We start from the raw sequence: 15,280 nt of genomic DNA, 5'->3' as shown, positions 1-15,280 counted from the left end.
CCCGCCCCCCCCCCCGCCCCCCCTCCCCCGGCGGCAAGCCTGGGCTCTCTCTCACCGCTGGCCAGTCCGCATAGCACCAGCTTGAAGGGCGTGAGCACGAAGCACAGGTGATAGGCTCGCGGTACGGTCCTCATGCAGCTGTCCTTGGCGCCGTCGAAGACCCGCGCGCACTTCACGTAAGGGTTGCCCAGCTCGGCGTTGCACACGTCCCCGATGTGAAGGAGCCAGTACCACACGTTCCGCAGTGCCCTGGCTGGGGACGGCTGCGGGGCTGGCACGCGGCTGGCGGGAGCCGGGGCGGGGGGGGGGGGGGGGGGCGGCGGCTGCAGCGTCCCCCCAGGGGGCCGGGAGGCTCCGGGACAGCCCCCGGAGCAGGAGACGCCTGTGGTCAGGGGCCCGGCTGTGCTGTACCCACTGGGGACTAGTCAGGGAGGGGCCCGAAAGGCCCCGGGCGGGGGCAGGGGTGAAGAGACAGGGTGCGTTTTGACCCCCGCCCCCCAAACAGACATTCGAATGTGCTGACCTACGTGCTTCACGCCGTCCATGATCGACCGAAAGAACTTGCGAACCCGGTCAGCCACCTCTTTGGCCTTCTGGGCAATGGCCTTAATCTTGTTCAGGGCACCTGAGAGGCAGGGGCAGGGGCACTGTGGGGCGGCCCTCACCACCGGCCCCCGGTAGGGAGCGGGCGGGAGGCGGGTCTGGGAATCCGGGTGGAGTCGCCCAGTGAGTGAGGTCAGGGGTCTAACTGGGCGCCCCGAAGTCAGGGCCCCAGCAGAGAGGAGCGGAGCCAGAGACACAAGACGAGGGGCCGCGGGGGGCCTTACTGACGAGGGGCCGCTTGGCCCGTTCCAGCGCTTCGGCGGTCTGGTTCAGGGCCAGCTCTGCCCCGCAGGCCACGGCCTTGCTGGCCTGAGTGAAGTTGTGCAGGGTGTTGGCACAAGGCCCTTGCAGCACCAGCCCAAAGGCAGCCACCATCAACAGGGCCCGGCCCTGCTCTGGGGGAGACGGCTCCATCAGAAACAGGACTCCAGCCTTGCAGGCGGCAGCATCTGTAAGCCTCTCAAGGAAGCCTCCAGAATATTTCCCTCGAGCCTCCCCCTCCCCCAGGATCCCTCCTGCCCCTCCCCCTGGGTGCCTCGCTCACTGGAGAAGGCCTGGGGCAGCAGCAGGAGGACGGTGACCCGGACCTGGCGGGAGAAGCCCATGCCCAGGCCGAGGAAGGCGGCCAGAGTGAGGGTGCCCACGAGGCAGGCCCAGGGGCTGTGTTCTTCCACCAGCAGCTCCAGGAGCCCATAGGCCGTGGCCAAGGACAAGCCCAGGGCGAAACCCCCCACGCTGCGGACCACGGCCCGCGACGTGCTCGGCTCCTCGGCCCCCACGGGGGCCATGGCCGTCGGGTCCAAACGTGTGCCTGTTTCCAGGAGACGCCCACGGGGTTCTGGGGCTCTTCCGGGCTCCCGGAATCCCTCCCCACATTCTAAGGTTCTGAGGCTTGTACCACAACTGTGCTGGAGGGCCTTACCCAGCTGCAGGACTGGGGAGGGGGAGGGAGGTCTCGAATCTCCTGCCCCAAGTCTCAGAGCAGAGGGGCGAGAGACACAGACCAGACAGGCTGTGGGCGCGGCAGAGGGGCCGGAGCGGAGGACACCTGTGGGACGAGAGCGGGTGCAGACTCATGGCCATCACACCTCATCGGGATGGAGCCACAGGGCAGAGGAAGCTCCCCCACACCAGTGAGTCAGTCCCAGAGACCCTGCCCTTCCCCAGGGCCTCCCAGCCCCCAGGCATCCGTCCAGTGTCTCCCGCCCCCCCCCTCCCCCCCCGGGGGGGCCCCAGGGGCCCCCCCTCTCACCCCGCGGGCCCCCCTCCTCCAGCCATGCCCTCTCCTCTTCTCCCCCCCCCCCCCCCCCGCCTTTCCCCCGGGCCCCCCCCCCCCCCCGCCTCCAGGAGGCCCAGGTTCCTGCAGGTCCCCCAGCCTCTCCCCCCGCAGGCCCCTAACCCTGATGAAGCGCGTCCCAGCCAGGAGAGTGGGCCCTTGGCCCTGCTGGGCTAACGTACTTGACCCCGCAGCCGTGCAGAGGCTCCTGAACTGGGGGCTGCCGGCCCCCTGTGGCCGTTTCCTGAAGCGCCAGCCCGGAGAGTTTCCGGTCACTGCTTTCCTGCTGGGGGCAGGCACTGGAGGGCTCCTGGCCATGGGTGAGTGTGGGGCCCCCCGGGGCAGGGGTGGGACCCGTCTTCTGACCTAGGACTTGACCCGTGCACTCGTAGGTCTCTTTCAGCTCCTGGTGAACCCCATGAACATCTATGAGGATCAGAAGGTGGTGACATTGTACAGCCTGGTGGGTTAGTGCTGGCTGAGGACAGGGAGGCTTTGGAGGCTGGGGGGACAGGCCTGGAGAGTCCTAGGAGGGAGTCCCGTCTTGTTTCTTCTGTCCCCAAGTGTCCCTGTGGCCCCAGCCCCCTCCCGGGCTTTGCAGGGAGATTCAGGGAGAAGAGGAGGACCCAGTCTTGTCGTCTAGGGGCCCTTCCCAACCGGAAAGGACTCCGTGTTGCATGATGCAGTTCACACCCATCTCTTCTGGCCTCTCTGGCCTTGTGTCCTGCCCCTCCGTCCGTTCGTTCGTTCGTTCGTTCGTTCAGTCAGTCAGCACTCACTGAGTCCCCACGAAGCTTCAGCAGTGAACAAGATCTGCGAGCCTCGGGTGGGGACAGTTAGGCAGTAAAGGAACACTGAGTAAGAGCATTTCTGATGGTGACAAGGGCGTGAAGAGAGGAAGCTGGGGGTTTGGGAGGAAAGTGGCTGGGGCGGCGCCGGCCTGAGTAGTCAGGGAAGGCTTCTCGGAGGCGACACTGCCGTGGGGGGGCTCATGTCGAGAGGGGCCAGGCTGCAGGAACAGAAAACCCACCTGCAAGTGCTTTAACCACAGAGAAAGTTGGTTATCTCAGGTAACAACAGGTTTCCAGGTCGAGTGGTGTTTGGAGTCTGGATAATTCAGCAGCTGGGTCAGCCCCCCAAGGACCCAGGTTCCTCTTGCCTGGTTTCTCCGCCATCTTTGTTTTTTAATTCTATTGTTTATTTTTTAATTTACCTCCAAGTTAGTTAGCATATGGTGCTACAGTGATTTCAGGAGTAGACTCCTTAGTGCCCCTCCCCCATTCAGCCCATCCCCCCTCCCACCACCCCTCCAGCAACCCTCAGTTTGTTCTCCGTATTTATGAGTCTCTTCTGTTTTGTCCCCCTCCCTGTTTTTATATTCTTTTTGTTTCCCTTCCCTTATGTTCCTCTGTTTTGGCTCTTACAGTCCTCATATGAGTGAAGTCCTATGATTTTTGTCGTTCTCTGACTAATTTCACTTAGCTAATTTCACTAATAATAGCCTCCAGTTCCATCCACGTAGCTGCAAATGGCAAGATTTCATTCTTTTTGATTGCCGAGTAATACTCCAGTGTGTGTGTGTGTGTGTGTGTGTGTGTGTGTGCGTGTGTGTGTGTGTGTGTGTGTGTGTGTATCACATCTTCTTTATCCACTCATCCATCGATGGACATTTGGGCTCTTTCCGTCCTTTGGCTGTTGTCGACAGCGCTGCTGTAAACGTGGGGGTGCGTGTGTCCCTTCGAAACAGCCCACCTGTATCCCGTGGAGAAACGCCTAGCAGGGCAATTGCTGGGTCGTAGGGTAGTTCTATTTTTAGGTTTTTTTTTTGAGGAACCTCCATCCTGTTTTCCAGAGTGGCTGTACCAGCTTGCATTCCCACCAACAATGCAAAAGACATCCTCTTTCTCCGCATCCTCACCAACATCTGTTGTTGCCTGAGTTGTTCAAGTTAGCCATTCTGACAGGGGTGAGGTGGCATCTCAGTGTGGTTTTGATCTGTATTTCCCAGACGATGAGTGATGTTGAGCATTTTTGCATGTGTCTCCGCCATCTTGGGCCTGGCGACCATTCCGCCTCGGGTTATGAACTGGCCGCGGCAAATCCAGGCATCTTGTCTTTATACGACAATGTCACAAGACCAGAACATTCCTTCTTCATGTCTCCTGTAAGGAGGAGGAAGACATTCCTGGACCCCCAGCCGGCCTCCCCAAACGGTTCTCTGACCAGAGCCACCTGACCTGTGTTGGGCCAGAGGGAGCGGCTCCTTCTCTGACCACAGCCCCCACTGATGGCCTTTCCCAAGGACCCTTGCTTGCTGCTTGTTCTCATTTACAAGACCTGCTCACATCATTGTGACTGTTTCTAGGGTTTGAAAGGTCCGAGCCAGTCTACACCAAAGGTCCCCTTGCTGCATTCTCCATCCTCTTCCCCACTTGCACCCCTGCCCCCCTCACCCCTTGTCCCCAACCCCCAGTCCCCTGCCCCCCACCTCCCACCCCCAGTCCCCTGCCCCCAAACCCCTGTCCCCAGCCTCCTGTCCCCTGCCCCATGTCCCGTGCCCCCTGTCCCCCTTGCCCCCGACCCCCTGCCCCCATCCCCATGCCCCCCCACCTCCCACCCCCCGCCCTCCCTGCCCCCAACCCCCAGTCCCCTGCCCCATGTCCCGTGTCCCCTGTCCCCCCCACCTCTCCGCCCCCTGCCCCTTGCCCCCTCACCCCCTGTCTCCCACCCCAACCCCCAGCTCCCTGTCCTCAATCCCCAGTCCCCTGTTCCCTGTCTCCTTCACCTCCCTGCCCCTAACCTCCAGTCCCCTCCCCCCTCCCTCCCCAACCCCTTCTCCAGCCCTCCCCCCGCCCCCTGCCCACCCCCTGCGGATGGGGGTCCCACGGTGGAGGGGGGGCCTGCCTTGTATTTTTTTCCCCACCTCCTTCCTCTTCTGCTTCTTCTGATGTCAGAAGGGATTTGAGGGAAAGGGCCTCAAGCTCGCCGTCCTCAGTGCTGTGCGGGGCCCTCTGCCCTGGCTGGCAGGCTGTCCCACTTCAGGGGCCTTTCAGGGCATCTCTGGAGGCTCCGTGTGGACCTGGGAGGTCCCGTGTTCCTGCTCAGAGCAGTTCTGTTTGGCCGACGCCTGCAGCTCCTGCCCCCCGGCCTCTTCTGTGAGGGGCCCCTTGGGTCTCTCTGCCCCCGAAAATGCCCCCTTGTCCCAGAGAAAATGCACACGTCCTTGCCCTGCCTCGATGACGACCAAGCGTGGCTCCCAAGTCGTGGTCCCCCATGTCCCCTGGAGGGAGGCCTGCCGGCACTGTGGTCACCTCTCCTCCCCCTCTGTGCTCCAGGTGCTGGGGTTCAGCGGAGGCCGCCTCCCTCTGCCCCATCTCTGCAGGGGCCCCGTGGGGTCTCTCACTTGGCACAGATGGAGCGCCTCTCCCCTCCCCTTCCAGAAAATTCTGGCTTCTGGTCTTGTCTTTGTATATTCTGGTTGGTAGAGGGCCAGAGACCAGTTTTTCCCTTGTGGACGCCCAGGGAGGACACCCACAGCCCCCTGGGGCTCTCTTCGGAATGCAGGGCAGCGACTTGTCAACAACCATCCTCCGTTTGAGTCTTTGTCCAGAGGCTAAGACCACAGAACAAACCCCTTCCCGTGTCCCATTGTACCACGACGGGGCTACACAGATCCACATTCACCCCCGGGGGCTGTTGCCCTTGAACCGAACTCAGGTTGCGTGAGAAGGAACGTGGCAAGGGGCGCGACTCGCTGCTCGGGGCACACCTGTGTGACTGGGGGAGCCGGCCTGGTGGGGAGGGGGGAGCAGGGCCCTGGTGGGGTTGGGGGGGGGGCGGGTTCCATGGCTCAGAGGCGGTGCCGCCTGGCGGATTCTGGGACCGGCAACAGGCCTGTGTGGGTCAGTGAAGTGGGTGAAGGTCCGAAGCTAGGCGGGGGCCAGGTCAGAGGGTCCACAGGCCACGTTACGGGCCACGTTACGTTATGGGTTGGATCCCAAGCATGGGAGAAAGCCAGCAGGTGGTTTGAGGCAGAGAAGGAACACGATCAGGTTTGTGTTGACAAGGTCACTCTGGCTGCCTCGTGAGCACTGGGGGACAGGCTAGTGAGAGAGGGGGGACGTCGGGACCGGTTGGCCCCAGCCAGAGGCAAGGGGGTCCCTACGAGGGCGGGGGACACAGGGGGAAGTGTAGGGACTTAGGATTCGCTTTGGCGTCAGGGGCAAACACTATTTCACAGGAAGCTTCTAGGTCCCCCGACCAGCTCACGCTGTTCCTTTGGCCTGGAATGCCGTCCTGCCCCCTAAGGACACTTACTCACCTTCAGCCCCAGCTGACACATCATCTGCTCTGCCCGGCCCTCCCAGCCCCACCCTCCTCCCCACAGAAACCCCCGCTCCCTCAGCTCCCGCGACGCCTCCCGTGCACTGAGCGCTCGAGGGTAGTCATCTGTCCACCCGGCCGTCTGTCTCCCTGCATGACGAGCTCCGAGGAGCTCACTGTCTCCTTGCAGAGACCATAGGGAGACACTCGGAAGCGCGAACACAGACCGGCAGGGCCGTGACTCAGGGCTAAAATTAGGGGTGGAGGTGGTGAGTGTGGGAGGGCTCAGGGCACGGGGAGTCCTGGGGTGGCTGTGAGGACCGGGGACTGTTGCCAGAATTGTTCTCTTGCTTTCCTCGCTCCCTCAGCACGTAGGGCCTGTGGGAGTCCAGCCTGGAAATGACAAGTGCTCGCTCCCTTCCCAAACACAAACACACCCTCCTGCACACAGTCAGTGACCATGGCTTCTCAACCTCCCGCGTCTCTCCAAGCCCTTCCAGAGCCCGCCGCAGCTAAGCTCTGTACAAGGCTGTTGAATGAATGAATGAATGAATGAATGAGTGGCCTCGAAGGCCTATTAGAGTCCGTGTAAATGGAGGCAAAGGCAGTACGGTGATGGTTCTAGAAAGAAGCTGGGGGGGGGGGGCGGTGCTCCGGTAAGCCTGGTGGTGGGCCCAGGGGGCATCTTCACTCTGCCTCACCACCTGCCGCTCTCTCCTGACAGGCTTGGGGGCCGTGGGCTGGGGGACCTCCCCTCACATCCGCTGTGCCAGCCTCCTGCTGGTACCCAAGATGCTGGGCAAAGAGGGCAGGCTCTTTGTGCTGGGGTACGCCTTGGCTGCCATCTATGAGGGTGAGTGCGTGCCCTGAGAGAGTCCCTCCACATCTCCAGGCCTCCTTAGTTTACACAGGAAAAACAGTCCGGTGTTGATGAGATGACCTCTCACCGGCTTCTGGGCCCCATCCCCGCACGGCTCCAGCAGGTGGCCCCCGTATGCCGAGCAGGAGCTGAGGGGACCTTCTGAAAGCGGCCTAGCTGCGGAGGGAGACCCCCTGTGCCGTCTTCCCCCAGGACCCGCGGCCAATCTGCGGCACAACCTCAACGAGGTGGTGGCCTCGCTGGGCTGCACGGTGGAGCTGCAGATCAACAACACGAGAGCGGCCTGGCGCGTCTCCACCGCCCCACTGCGCGCGGTGTTCAAGGGCCTGCTGGTCAGCACCCTGCGCGGCAGGGCCTGGGCCCCTCTCCCCAGGGGGCTCCCACACCTGCGCTGGGAGCTGTGACCCCCAGACTGTTTCCCAGCCGGGCACCCCCGGCAGTTTTTGCAGGACTGTCCTGAAACATGGCAGGATGTGCCCTGGGCACTCAACGCCAGGAATGCCCCCGCCCCCGGTCATGGGACGTGCCCCCCCCATCTCCAAACACCTGGGTGGGCGGGGCTCTGAGCAGCTGAACCTGAATGTCAGGAAACCGGTGGCCTTGGCCTGGAGGAGTCAGGAAGCTTCGGGCCGGACGCTGGGGTTGCAGGGGTTGGAGGGTTGAGGAGTTGGCGAGACCGGCTGACCGCGGGGACGCTGGGGACCGGGGACATTGAGATGGCAGAGTGGCCTGGGAAGTTAGTGTGAAGGGTGAAGTCCAAGGGCCTGGAGAGCCGGGAGGGGGCAGAGAGGAGGTGCCTGGTGGGACAGTGGAGCATAGGGTGAGGGGCTGTCTCAGGACTCCCCGAGGGCCCGAGGGCGGAGCCAGAACTTGGCGGGGGTGGGGTGGGGGGAGGGGCAGGGGGGTCGGTGTGACCTCTTCTTCCTCACCCTCCAACCCCAGGGCAGCAAAGTTTCACTGAAAGCCGAGACGCAGAACCTCTCCAAGGCCTTCGAGGACCTGGATGCCCAGGTGAACAGCGAGATGGGCTACAGCCCCGAGGACGCTGAGAGCCCAGAGGGGACGGCCCGCGGCGTGGGGACCCACCGAGCCCCGCCTTCCGGGCGCCGTCTCTCCACACAGAAGATGTACGAGCTGAAAACCAGGCTGCGCTGTTCCTGTGAGGGGCGCAGGGGTGCGGGCAGGGGGCCGGGGCCGGGGCCGGGGGGGCGAGGGGTGGGGGCCTCAGGCACCCTGGCCCCCTCCCACAGACGTGGTGGACCGGGCCATGCTCAGCTGCCGCCGCTGGTTCGACCGAAAGCACGAGCGGTGCATGGAGCGCGTCCGGGTCCCGCTGCTCAACCACCTGCTCTGCCTGCCCATGAAGTTCAAGTTCTTCTGCAGTATCGCCAGGGGTCAGCCAGGGGTCAGCCAGGGGTCAGCAGAGTAGCAAGGGGAGGGGGACACCAGCGCCCAGCCCGCCCCGCCCCCCCACTGTGGCTTTGCCAGGGGTCAGCACAGTGACATGGGGGGGATGCAGCCCGGCCCCCTCCCCTGACTGGCGGTGTGACCCGGTTTATATGCATAGGAGGCTCGGGTTTCGTCTGTTCATCTGAAAGGCGGGGGTAATAAGAGTACCTACCCCGTCAGGGGTTTCTGAGGGCTTGAGGTGCAACACACGGGAAGCTAGTAACAGGGCTGACACAGGAATTTTCTCATAAATGTTGGCTGTCATTATTCATGGTTGGCATGGTTATAAACAGGTAAGAGAACCGGGGGAGAAACGAGGCCTCGGTCCGGGAAGGGGGCTCGAGGAGAGGGGGGAGGGGAAAGACTCCGTGCGGTGCGGAGAGACAGGCAGGCTGCAGGGAGGGGCCGCGGCGGGGAGGCGGGGGGAGCGCGGCCCCTGACCGCCCTGGCTGTCCGGCCGGCAGCGATGGAAGTTTGGTGCCGCAGTCGCATCCCAGTGGAGGGCAACTTCGGGCAGACCTATGATTCCCTCAACCGGTCTGTGCGCGACCTGGACGGGGAATTTTCAGCCACTATTGACCTCAAGGTAGGAGGCGGGGCCTGGGGGCTGGGGGTGAGGGGAGCTAGGGAGGAGGGAGAGGACACAGGGCCCTGACGAGGCCCAGGAGGGAGGGAGAGGACAAGGGGACAGGTGTCTGTGCTGGGACGCCAGGTGCGAGAGGGGAGGGCGGCAGCTCCCAGCTGACGCAGGGGAGCAGGGCGGGGGGTCGCGGGGGTGGGGGTGGGGGATGGCGAGCAGCAGGAGGGTCCTGGGAAGAGCTGCCCCCCCAGTGGGCGGCGGGGGAGGGGGGACATCCGGCCGCCTGCGCCCCCACGCCCCCCAGGAAGAGAAGCAGGTGGCGGTGCTGGGCCTCAACACGAGCTGGGAGCACGTGAGCGCCGAGCTGCGGGACCTCGTCCGCCGCCAGGAGGCCCAGCTGGGGTGGACCCTGGGGCTGCTGCGTGTGCTGCTGTCCTGCACCTTCCTGCTCGTCCTGCACGCGTGAGCGCCGCGCCGGCTCGGGTGGGGCCCCCGCGGACCCTCCGCGTCGCCTTTGGGTACCGTGGCAGCCGCTGATGACGCAGAGTCAGAGGAAACGCGGGCTTTTGGTCAGGGACACGTGGCCCGCGTTCCCACACCTTGAAAGGGAGGCGTCTTCATTTATCTGCCTCCTTCGGCCTTCATCCCAGCGCGGACTTTTTTACTTTTAGCTTTGACTTTTGATTTTTCTCTTGCCCTTCACATTCCCCTTGGCTCCGACTTTGTCCATTTTTATCATCCAATCCCACTTTCATTTTCTCCCGCCTGCCGCGTTGGCAGCGACTTTCCCAACATTTGGACCAAAGTCCTCAACCCCACCCAGCCTGGCGTCCAGCTGGGCCGTCCTGGGCCTCACTCTGTTTCCCTGGCGACCTCTGGACCCTCTGTCTCCTATCACCGCCCCTCACATGCCCGAGACGGGCAGGGGCCGTCAGGGGCGGCCACAGGGGCTCCTGCTCCATTGTCCCCCCGGCTGTGGGGCAGCTGAGGGGCAGGGGTCCTGAGCGAGCCGAGGGCCCTGTGGGGAGGCAGACATGAAGGAACCATCTTCCCGCCCTCGAGATGCTCACGGTCTAGGGGAGGCAAGAGAGGGAGGCACCCAAGAAGCATGGACCGCCCGAGGGCCGCACTCGGGACCGGCTTGGGGACCCGGTGGGAGCTGAGTGCGTGCCCCTGCCATAGCTGATTCTCTTGGGCAAGGGTCCTGGCATCTTTGGGGTGCGGAGGGCAAGGCTGGGCTTGCGGCCTGGGCTGAAGTGGCCATGGCCGGAAGAGTCTGGAAAGCCCTGCGGGCCGGAGGCTGGGAGGCCAAGGTGGGTCAGAGGTTAGGGAGCCTGGCGGGGGAGTGGGGCGCGGCAGGAAGCTGGCCCGAGACGGAGGCAGGAAGAGGCGAGGGGCACCGGGTCCCGCGCCGGCTTGGGGAGGGAAGGAAGGAGGCACAGAGAGTCCGCCTCCAGGCTTTCCACCCGGTGAGGTCACCGGCTAAGGGGCAGCGGGGAGCGGGCGGGCCAGGTTCAGGCGCGCCCGGCAGCGCTCGGTCTCTCCACAAGGGGGCGCTCGCGGGCTGGCCTTGCATTTCTCCTCTTTGTCCCTTAGAGGCAGGAACAGGGTTTCCACGGGTCCCGAACCACGAGCACTGGAACTCGGGATTCCCAGTCTGCAGGGCTTACGTCATGTAACTCAGTTTCAAACACGTCTCCAATAACTTTTTGTCCTTAGTAAACTGAAACATTACGTGGGACTTTGGAGCATCCTCAGGGGAGAGGGAGCCTCGGGCACACGGAAAACACTGCCTTACTCAAGGGTGTGGTGGGGAGAAGGGAAGCAGGTGGGAAGTGAGTTTTGCTTGAAGTGACCTCCAGGAGAGGTTCTGCCGAGATGAAAGCAGGAGTCCTTCACGATGGCGGGCAGTTCTGCAGCCTTGAGGGGCTTCACGCCCCGGTGCCTTTGCTCCCGCTGTTCCCGCTGCTTGAGATCCACCCTGCCGGATCCGCGGCCGGGAAGCCCCCCTTCCCGGCCTCGTACACGACCCCCCTTGTCTTCTCGCTTGTGTGCCTGCCCGCCTGGCCCTGGGCTGCAGGCTGCCGGGAGGCAGGGCCTGTCTCCGCCTAGGACGTAAGCGGCGCTCCGCGCGTGCGGGGTGCCCCGTTGAACGAGCGAGCGTCCGGGAAGCCCGTGGTTGGGGGTGGGTGAGGACGACATGGAACCGTCCCCGTGCCCAGGTCCTTCTCCTACGTGGACAGCTATAACGGGGACATCCGCTTTGACAACATCTACATCAGCACCTACTTTTGCCAGATCGACGAACGCAGGAAGAAGTTGGTGAGTGGGCGCAGCCCTGACCCAGGGTGCCCCGCCGTGTGCGCCGTGTGGCCTCGCGCTCCAGGGGGGGCGGAGGGCAGAAGGGGGAGGGCCCTGGTGTCCGTCACCGTGTGGACGTTGTGTCCAGGGCAAGCGGACTTTGCTGCCGCTCCGCAGAGCCGAGGAGAAAGCCGTCATCTTCCCCTGCAGTCCCTTCATGCAGGCCTCGGAGACGAGAAACGTGGTGAGGGTGGCGTGGGGCGGCCCGTGGACCTGACCGCGGGCGCTGGCCGCGTGGGGCGGAGGGCAGGGGCACCTGGGAGGGCTCCAGGCCTGCTGCTCCTGTCCTCCGGCAGGCGAGGGAGCTCGCAGAGACCCTGCCCGTCCTGCTGCTGCTGCTGGTGCTGTGCGGCCTGGACCGGGCTCTCTACTCCGTCTTCAACACCATCCGCCATCACTCCTTCCTGCAGTACTCTTTCCGCAGTGAGCCCGCGCCCGGCCCCTGGGAAGTCCCCCGCCCCACCCCCGCAGCCACCCCACCTGACCTCGTCCAGTGTTGTCACCTCCTCCTGTGTCTCACCCCTCCCTGGCCATCTCAGGGTCAAATCTCAGCCCTGCAGTCTGACGGAGGGGGCCTCAGCCCCCTTTACATCCGCGACAGGGAGGGGTTAGCGTTCAGTGAAGGGAGGAAGGTCCCGCGCTGCAGAGATTTCTGTGCTTTGAAACCCCCCCCCACATCCAGTCCCCATCCTGCCCCTCCCCTAAACCGCAACCCTTTCCTGACCCCCCCCCCCATGGCCTCAGGCAGCCATAAATTGGAGGTGAAAGTCGGGGGGGACTCCATGCTGGCCCGGCTTCTTCGGAAAACCATTGGAGCCCTGAACACGTCCTCAGAGACCACGGTGGACTCCAGCAACATGCGTGAGCCACGCCGGACGCCGGCTCGGGGGCGAGGGCGGGGGCCCTGGGTCTCCCCAAGGCAGAGAGGTGGCGAGATGGGAGAGGCATGCTGGGGTTGCAGGGATGAGGGCGGGAAACAGCAGGGGAGGCTTGGAGAGCTGGGGAATGATGGCCTGGGGTCAGAGGAGCATAGACGCTAGGGCATTGGGGACAGAGGGTCCCAGCGCCCCCAGAGAGCCCTGCCCACGATGGACACTTTCTCTCTGTCCGTGCCGTGCTGAGCAAATAGCCCCGTGACCCCGGTGGCTACGGTGTCCCAGGTGCAGCTTGCAGGGCGAGGGGCAGGCGGGAGGAGAGCAGGGCCACCAGAGACACGTCCCGGTGGGGTGACGGCCCGGCCCTGCCCCAGGCTGCCTGCCGCAGCCCGTGAGCCTGAACCCCAGGGCCTACGTGAGGGCCGCGCTCCCCGTGGGCCTGCTGCTGTGTCTGTGCCTTCTGCAAGCCTTCGGCTACCGGCTCCGGAGAGTCATCGCGGCCTTCTACTTCCCCAAGGTACGCCGCCCCCACCTCACAGGCGTGCACCCTGCCGACCGACCCCGCCATGAGGGGACGCGCTGTCACTACCCCTGACGACCCCCCCTCCCCGACCCCAGCGAGAGAAGAAGCGGGTCCTGTTCCTCTACAATGACCTGCTGAGGAAGAGGGTGGCCTTTACGAAGCTGAGAAGGGCTGCCATCGTGAGCCGGGCGCAGCAGCAGAGGGCCCCCGTAAGTCCAGGCTGCCCACCCCCCCACACCGCCGCCTCCTGTGGTTCTGAGGACCCCGGGAGGGGCTTCTCCCGCCGCTCCGTCCAGCCCCGGGGGGCCGGCCTGCGGAGCTCAGCAAGTTCCCACGAGATGCACACCAGGGGCCCTGGACGTCCGGCTCCCGGGGGTCAGGGCCGAGTCTGCCTCTGTCCCCCCGCGTTCGGGCCAGCCTGAGACACTCAGTGGGCCATCAGGACGCAGGCAGAACAGAGGAATCAGATTTGATACAGCCTGACTAGAAGAAAGCAAGGGGGCTCCCCCGGGATCAGGGGACCCGAGGCAAGCCACAGATGCTACTGCGAGGTCACAACAAGAAGCTCGGGGCCTCTGCCGGAGGTGGGGAGGCAGGTGGGCTGGGGGTCAGGGAGGCATCATGAAGGGGCACGTGGCGGAAGGACAGAGCACATGGCCAGGAGAAGCAGGTTCCAGCCCACGCTTCCTCATCAAGCTGTGTGACCTTGGCCGTGGTCCTCAAGGGACCTCAGAGGGTGGACAGATCTGCAAGGCCTGTGCAGAGATCAGTGGCAGTGAGGTGTGGGGTGCTGGTGCCAGAGGGCCTGGGTTTGAATCCTGGTTCCTTCGTCACCATGGCAACGGGATCTGCGGTGTTTACTTAAAAGCTGTGCCTTGGTGTTTCCCTTCTGCAAGACGCAGTGAACCACTTCTCCATCTGGTTGTTGAAAGGGTTAGAGGAGCCTCGCTGTCATGGAGCAGGCGCCTAGCAACTCCCACGCACACGTTGTCGTCATGTGACCCTTCTTGGTACAGGACCCGTGTTGTTTAAAAAAAAAAAAAAAAAAAGTAGCCATTCTTATTTCACCAGCCCTAACAGAGCTCTTGGAAGTGAGAGACCACATTTGCTGAAGTTTTCCTCTAGGGCCTAGGTCCCCCACCCCGTGACACACGGAGGCTAAATGAGCATCTGCTGAGACAGAGCGCACTATGAATCCATGACCTGGTCTGGAAGTAAACTGGACTCTCAGGGGCAGATAGAAGGGCATTCGTCCCAAGCTAGGGGAACAGAACGAGCGAAGTCTCAGAGCCCGAGGGGAATGTCAAGGGCCAGGGCTGGTCTGGGGGGCTGGCCAGAGGACGCAAAGTTCAAGTGGGGGTAAGTTAGAGCAGAGGCTGGAAAGGGACCGGAGTGTGGAAGGCTCTGAAGGCCGAGGCCAGGAGTTCTGCCGCTGACATGCAGCTTCTTGAGCAAAGACTGAGCTGATAAGGTGGCCTCTAGAGAATTCCCGGTAATAGTGCGGAGAGAGGGGGGAGCCTTCTGAAGCAGGCTTGTAATCTGGAATCAGGGCAGCTGCGTGCAGCCAGGTCTGGCCGTTGACTATCTGTGCGCCTTTGGGAACTCGCATAACCCTTACGAGAGTCCCCTTTCTGGCCTGTAAAGCGGAGAACACAGGGCTAAGAGTCTTATGTGTCCGACTCACTTCTCAGCCCACCCCGCGAACAGATCAGGTGGTTCACAGGGAGGTACAGGTGATGGTTGTTGCTGCTCCCAGCTGGGGGAGTGGAAGCTGCACCCCCAGTCTCCATCACCGAGCGGGGGGAGGGAAGCTCCCTAGGCCCATTTGCATGGCGACCTTGCCCTCCAGGCCCCGCTCCCCGCACCCCTTCTCTCCCCCGGGCTCCCGGCAGCGCCACCACCTGGCCGACGTCCTGCACCGCCGCTGCCCGCTCCTGCGCCGCTGGCTGCGCCGGCGCTGCGTGGTGTGCCAGGCTCCCGAGACGCCCGAGGCCTACGTGTGCCCGACGCCGGACTGCGCGGCCGTGTACTGCCGGTCGTGCTGGGACGACATGCGGCGGCGGTGCCCGGCCTGCACCCCGCGCGAGGAGCTCTCTTCCTCCGCCTACAGCGACAGCAACGACGACGCCACCTACGCCGAGTGACGGGGCGCCTGTCGCTGTCCCCCCTCCCCAACCCGCTCGTCCGCGTTTAATAAAAGCCCCTGCACTCCCGACGCCTGCGCTTCCCAGGGGTCTGAGCCGCCCACCGGATCCCCGCAGAACCGGGCCGCCGACGGGACGCGGGAGGGCAGCCAAGCTGCTGGGAAGGGGTCGGCCCCCGGACCGGGAGGAGGCGCGCCGCCCAAGCCGGTCGGACCGGGCCTCGTTCGGCTCCCACCCCGCGCAGCAGCGGGAACGCGGCGGGGCCG

At 64.0% G+C, this 15,280-nt stretch overlaps 2 protein-coding genes across 5 annotated transcripts in view; one reads left to right on the top strand and one right to left on the bottom strand.

Annotated features, from left to right (window-relative positions):
* Window positions 1-1,686, bottom strand: part of DCST2 (DC-STAMP domain containing 2) — a 10,373-nt gene extending 8,687 nt beyond the window's left edge. Inside the window, 5 exon segments of the mRNA XM_040452742.1 lie at window positions 56-253; window positions 524-625; window positions 828-998; window positions 1,148-1,641; window positions 1,643-1,686. Of these exon segments, the coding sequence (XP_040308676.1) occupies window positions 56-253; window positions 524-625; window positions 828-998; window positions 1,148-1,641; window positions 1,643-1,686 (1,009 nt within the window).
* On the top strand, window positions 1,626-15,085 carry DCST1 (DC-STAMP domain containing 1). 4 transcript variants are annotated; one of them, XM_040452744.1, is made up of 16 exons: window positions 1,626-1,736; window positions 2,074-2,199; window positions 2,272-2,346; window positions 6,927-7,055; window positions 7,275-7,414; window positions 8,025-8,241; window positions 8,333-8,476; window positions 8,996-9,117; window positions 9,416-9,573; window positions 11,334-11,433; window positions 11,561-11,653; window positions 11,769-11,895; window positions 12,217-12,333; window positions 12,722-12,864; window positions 12,966-13,079; window positions 14,763-15,085. In XM_040452744.1, exons 1-16 carry the CDS (start codon window positions 1,679-1,681, stop codon window positions 15,012-15,014), a joined length of 2,115 nt encoding a protein of 704 aa, XP_040308678.1. In that variant the 5' UTR covers window positions 1,626-1,678; the 3' UTR covers window positions 15,015-15,085. The 4 variants fall into 4 exon arrangements, with proteins under 4 accessions (XP_040308678.1, XP_040308677.1, XP_040308679.1 ...); XM_040452743.1 differs by having other exon boundaries at window positions 11,561-11,656; XM_040452745.1 differs by lacking the exon at window positions 7,275-7,414 and having other exon boundaries at window positions 2,272-2,321; window positions 11,561-11,656.
* The last annotated feature ends 195 nt before the right edge of the window (window positions 15,086-15,280 follow it).

This window comes from Herpailurus yagouaroundi, unplaced genomic scaffold (genome assembly GCF_014898765.1).
Source record: "Herpailurus yagouaroundi ecotype Mexico unplaced genomic scaffold, PumYag 207, whole genome shotgun sequence".
NCBI classification, from domain to species: domain Eukaryota; kingdom Metazoa; phylum Chordata; class Mammalia; order Carnivora; family Felidae; genus Herpailurus; species Herpailurus yagouaroundi.
This window is presented reverse-complemented; position numbering and strand designations above follow the sequence as displayed.